Below are 6000 nucleotides of genomic sequence, written 5' to 3'. Positions count from 1 at the left end.
GGTTCGAGGGGTGGAGCTGGTGTGGAGCCTGGGGTGAAGTCTCAGGGGGGCCCAAAAACTTTGGCTGTATGGGGCCCTAAAATTCCTGGAGGCAGCCCTGCAATGTATTCAGGCAGGTCACATTCTCCTGGCATTCACCAAACCTAGAGCCATCCATCAGATGCAGGGCTGCCACCAGTAATTTGGGGGCCCCATACTGACAAAATTTTTGGGCCCCCTTGAAACTCCAGCCAGGCTCCATCCCAGCTCCACCTCCACCCCAGCTCTGTCTCCATCCCTCAAAAGTTCCACAGTCCCACCGCCCACTCCTGGAAAAACTCTACTTTCTGCACCACATCTTCACCAATCACACATTAACATTTCCCATTGAACAGCAGATCACATATATAGCCAGCAGCTTTTGTTTTTGCCAAAAGATATTTTAAGTCACCACCACGACAAGGAGACTCTTCTGGCCGGGCCATAATCTACGCTAACCTATTAAAAATTTCTTATAATATCCAATATTCTTTTTAGGTATATTTTTATTTATGGGAATGTGTTACATATATTTTTTAAAATGACCAATAATACCACGTATAAGGGACAAATACCATCACACCATGACCAGATCACATAATACCACCACATAGTGACCGAATAATACCACATACAAGGGACAAATACCACCACACTATGACCAAATCACATATTACCACCACATAGTGACCGAATACAATACTGATTATTAATAAAAAAAAGAAAACTAATATTACCATAAGTACCATTATACACAGGAGCTCTGTACAACGTACACAGTGTATAGTGTAAATGTACAGATAACACATTGACTCACCGGTGACATTTCTAGTTGAAGTCCTTCATCTTTGCTTTTCCTCTTCATCCAGCGCAGACTGCCATCACTTCTTCCAGCCAGGACTCGTCTCTGCATAAGATAACACAGTTATCAAGAACAGTTTCCAGAGCACATAACCCAATTTTTCCCCAGCTTCTACACTGCACAAGATAAAGAAAATAAAGCAACCTAGTGTCGCCTTGCACAGTAACATGACCCCCCTCACAAGGTCTTCATCCTGTCCCCCATGTCTCCATTTTGCCTCCATTTCCCCCCATGTCTCCATTTTGCCTCCATTCTGCCCCCCATGTCTCAAGCTTGCCCCCATCCTCTCCCCCATGTCTCCATTTTGCCTCCATTCTGCCCCCCATGTCTCTATCCTGGCCCCCATGTCTCCATTTTGCCTCCATTCTGCCCCCAATGTCTCCATCAAGCCCCGCCCCCTGTACAGAGAACAGAGGGCCCCCCCGGTTCGCTAATCATGTCGGCAGCACTGCCGATATGATTAGTGATGTGCCCTCTGGAGAGCGATCTCCCTGCTCTGCCTGCTGCCGCAGTGGCCTTCTGCCTCCTGTGCGCAGCGTGACACTGCCGGAGCGTGCGCAGGAGGTCAGTCTCAGGGTGATGACGTCATCGCCCTGGGACTGCTTCCTGTGCGCGCTGACGGACCCGGCGTCGCTCCAGGCAGCGGCTGCAGGCCTGCCGCTCATCTCGACGCGTGAGTATGAAAAGCAGGGGCCGGGACGGGGGGAGGGATTGGTGGGAGTGACTGGGAGGACCCCTGGCCGAGGCTGGCAGTAAATACTACTGGGCAGTGGGCATGATTATCATCATGCCCATTGCCTAGCATGTCTTGCTTCCAGCCTCTGGTTACTGGTACTATGCCTAGCAGCATGTACTACCACCAGGGGCTGGCAGGACATGCTGGGTGGGCATGATAGTACCAAGGAGGCTGGTGGAGTGGTAGTCAGGGCTGGCGTCAGCTCCCGGGCAAGTGCCGGGGCCCTGAGCAGGCGGGAGGCCCACTTGCCGTCGGGCTCCCCGCCGGGCTATGGGCGGAGGCGAGCAGTGCCAGCGCCCGCCCTTCTCCCCCGATTGCTCAGGGCCCCGGCAGCCGGATACTTACCTCTCCTCGTGTCTCCGCAGATCCGCTGTCTTCCTGCTCTGCGCTCCCTGTGACGTCTCAGGTCAGAGGGTGCAGTGACGACTTTCCACCGCGTCCTCCCCTGAGCCATCACAGGCAGCGCAGAGCGGGAAGACGCCGGCAACGCAGGAGTATAGACCTGAGCAGCGGCAGCAGGTGAGGAGGAGGGAGGTGAATATTTGATTTTTTTTTTTTTTTTATGTATGGAGGCATGGGGCATTATATTGGGGGCGGGTGACATCCTGCATGGGGCTTTATATGGGGGGGTAACCATGCATGGGGCATAATATGGGAGGGTAACAGCCTGCATGGGGCATTATATGGGGGGATGACATCCTGCATGGCGCATTATATGGGGGGACGACATCCTGCATGGGGCATTATATGGGGGGAGGACATCCTGCATGGGGCATTATATGGTGGGGTGACAGCCTGCATGGGGCATTATATGGGGGGGTGACAGCATGCATGGGGCATTATATGGGGGGTGACATCCTGCATGGGGCATTATATGGGGGGAAGGGACATCCTACATGAGGCATTATAAGGGGGGGTGACATCCTGCATGGGGCTTATATGGCGGGGTGACATCCTGCATGGGGCATTATATGGGGGGGAGAAGTGACATCCTGCATGGTGCATTATATGGGGGATGGCATTCTGCATGGGGCATTATATGGGGGGGAGTGATGTCCTGCATAGGGCATTATATGTGGGGGAGTGACATTTTTCATGGTGCATTATATGATGAGTGACATTCTGCATGGGGCATTATATGGAGGGGAAGGGACATCCTACATGGGTCATTATATGGGGGGGGGAGGGACATCCTGCATAGGGCATTATATGGGGGGGGGAGTGACATCCTGCATGGGGCATTATATGGGGGGGAAGTGGCATCCTGCAAGGGGCATTATATGGGGGGTGACATCCTGCATGGGACATTATATGGGGGGGGGACAGCCTGCATGGGGCATTATAAGGGGGGGGGGGGGACAGCCTGCATGGGGCATTATAAGGGGGGGACGGGACAGCCTGCATGGAGCTTTATATGGGGGCCAGTATCCTGTATGGAGCCTTATATGGGGGCCAGTATCCTGTATGGAGCATTTTATGGGGGCTAGTATACTGTGTGGAGCGTAATATGGGGCCATTATCCTGATTTGAGCGTTATATGGGGGCCAGTATCCTGTATGGAGCATTTTTGGGGGGCCAGTATCCTGTATGGAGCGTTATATGGGGACCAGTATCCTGTATGGAGGATTTTTTGGGGGGCCAGTATCCTGTATGGAGCGTTATTTGGGGGCCAATATCCTGTATGGAGCATTTTTGGGGGGCCAGTACACTGTATGGAGCGATTCGCCGGTTTCTGAGCTATTGTAGAATTTAAAATAGATATCACTCATATAATATAAGAAGTGAAATCTTTGCATTGTACTATACTTTTATTTCTCTGCAGTATCTGTGCATCATGAATCATGGTATGTGTTAAAGGGGCCCACTGAGACTCTTTCGCCCGGGGCCCAGAAAAACCTGGATCCGGCCCTTTGTGGTACTATCATGCTAGTACTACTACCACCAGTGGCTGGCTGGCAGGACATGCCGGGTGGGCATGATAGTACCACAGAGGCTTGCAGGACATACTAGGCATGAATCATGCTTAGTATGTCCTGCCAGCCTCTGTGCACTATCATGCCCAGCATGTCCTGTCCTGCCAGCCACTGGTGGTGTGGTACTATCATGCTAGTACTAACACCAGTGGCTGGCTGGCAGGACATGCCATGTGAGCTTGAATGCTAGTACCACAGAGGCTGGCAGTACATACTGGGCAATGGTCATGATAGTACCACCAGTAGACTGACTAGGCGGTCTCCAGGGCTCCATCTCCCCTTCTCGCTGCTGTTAGGATGGGTTAACATTGCGTTTATGCTGTGCGTTACAACGGATCCGTTGTAAATCAACGCAGACGCAATGTACCGTAGACTTGCATTGCAAAAATAGGCATGCATTTGAAAGTATGCATTATTTGCAACGCGCAGGAAAACATGGTCGGCGGCTGGAGGCCAGCTGAGCACTTCTCTGACAACTGTGTTCTAGTGTCATTCTGTGCCTGCTCATCTCTGTCAGCAGGCATATTTGTCTGATGGCAAAGATGTAGCAGAGCTGGAGACAGAAGATCCGTGGATTACGTCAGGGCGAGGATTTTGTTATTTATTAACCAGTTCCCGACCGCCCACTGTACATAAACGTCCGCGCTGCCTGGGCTCTGTGCAGCGCGGACGTTTAAAAACGGTGGGTGGTCTCGCAGCGCTCAGGACCCCCAGGGTCCTGCAAGCGCTGCGATTCCGGTGCAGAGCGTTAGCTCTGACAGGGAACATCATCGGGACCTGATTGGATCTGGTCCCAGTGATGTTAACCCTTTGCTGTCTTCTATATGCTGCGATCTATAGTGATCGCGGCATATAGGAGACAGCAGGAGGAGAGGGGGTCGTCTTACTTACCTCCGAAGACCTCCGATTCCTTTCAGGACCTGGGGTTGCTATGGCAGCTGGAGGTCACATGACCGCCTCCAGCTCTGCCATATATGGTGTCCTGTCTGGCTCAGCCTGCAAGCTGAGCCAGACAGGAGACTCTGCCTGAAACAGGGAAGATCTCATGTAATGTAATGTAATATATGTCTATTACATTACATGAGATCAGTGATCAGAAAAATAAAAATTAATGTCCCATACAGGGACTAAGTAAAAATGTAAAAAAAAGTAAAAAAAAAAGTTTTTAAACTGTTAAAAAAAAAATCACAAAATAAATAAAAATAAATAAACAAAATATTAAACCAATAAATCCGTATATTTTTACAAAACCAAAAAAAGAACACATATTTGGTAGCGCCGCGTCCAAAACAACCTGAGCTATAAAACTGTCACACTAATTAACTCCTTCTGTGCACACCGTAATAAAAATAAATAAAAAACAGAGCAAAAAAATATGCTTTTTCCTCATATCGCCAAACAAAAAGTGGAAAAAAATGCGATCAGAAAGCAAAATAGAAAAAAAAATGGTACCGCTGAAAACGTCATCTTGTTCCGCAAAAAACAAGCCGCCATACAGTTCCATCAGTCGAAAAATAAAAAAGTTATAGTGCTCAGAATAAAGCAATGCAAAAAAAATATTTTTTTCTATAAATTTGTTTTATTGTGTAAAAGCGCCAAAACATAAAAAAATATACAGTAAGTGTAGTATCGCTGTAAATGTACTGACCCGAAGAATAACGCTGCCTGATCACTTTTGCCACACGCAGAACGGCATAAAAAAAAAACTCAAAGAACAATTCCTGAATTGGTTTTTGTTAATTTTACCTCCCAAAAAACGGAATAGAAAGCGATCAAAAAATGTCACGTACCCAAAAATGGTACCAATAAAAATGTCAACTCGTCCCGCAAAAAACAAGCCATCACATGACTGTCGGCCGAAATATGGAAAAATTATAGCTCTCAAAATATGGTGATGCAAAAACTAGATTTTGCAAAAAAAAAGCGTCTTTTAGTGTGTGACAGCTGTCAGTCATAAAAACCCGATATAAATCTGGTATCTCTGTAATCGCACCGACCCGAAGAATAAAGTAATCTCATCACTTATACCGCACGAGGAGTGGCGTAAAAAATAAATATAACCAATTCTTCACCTGCTACTGATTTGTTTATTATGTCTCCGAAAGATCGCAGTAAGGCTCTGCTCACATTTATCCTGCGCTCTGCGCTGAGCACTTACACCAGAGTTTCCGTGTAAATCTCTGAAATACGTGATTCAGCCAGAACCCATGACGGAAGATTCCCTGTAATGAGGCAGATATAGGCCACTGTGGACGCCGTCTAGCCTGGGATCCCACGGTGTCATTTGTTTTAGGCGTGCATAAAAGTGCGGTTGGCCGTTTTGTGCACTTCTGAAAAAAAGGACACCGCTAAACAGAGGCCAGACGGAGTCCAGAGTAACTCTGCTGCCTCATTACAGTGAATGGATCCCG

General features: G+C 48.6%; 1 protein-coding gene across 1 annotated transcript in view; it reads left to right on the top strand.

Moving 5' to 3' along the window:
• The first annotated feature begins 1459 nt into the window (after positions 1-1459).
• The window catches only part of LOC141157763 (uncharacterized protein C8orf76 homolog), a 73753-nt gene continuing 69212 nt past the window's right edge, over positions 1460-6000 (top strand). Inside the window, exon 1 of the mRNA XM_073645293.1 lies at positions 1460-1553. Within this exon, the coding sequence (XP_073501394.1) occupies positions 1460-1553 (94 nt within the window). The remainder of the gene's footprint in view (positions 1554-6000) is intronic.

This window comes from Phyllobates terribilis, unplaced genomic scaffold (genome assembly GCF_046119375.1).
Source record: "Phyllobates terribilis strain yellow unplaced genomic scaffold, ASM4611937v1 Scaffold_8__6_contigs__length_399053987, whole genome shotgun sequence".
Classification (NCBI taxonomy): domain Eukaryota; kingdom Metazoa; phylum Chordata; class Amphibia; order Anura; family Dendrobatidae; genus Phyllobates; species Phyllobates terribilis.
The sequence above is the reverse complement of the archived record's forward strand: the minus strand, read 5'-3'. Positions and strand labels throughout refer to the sequence as shown.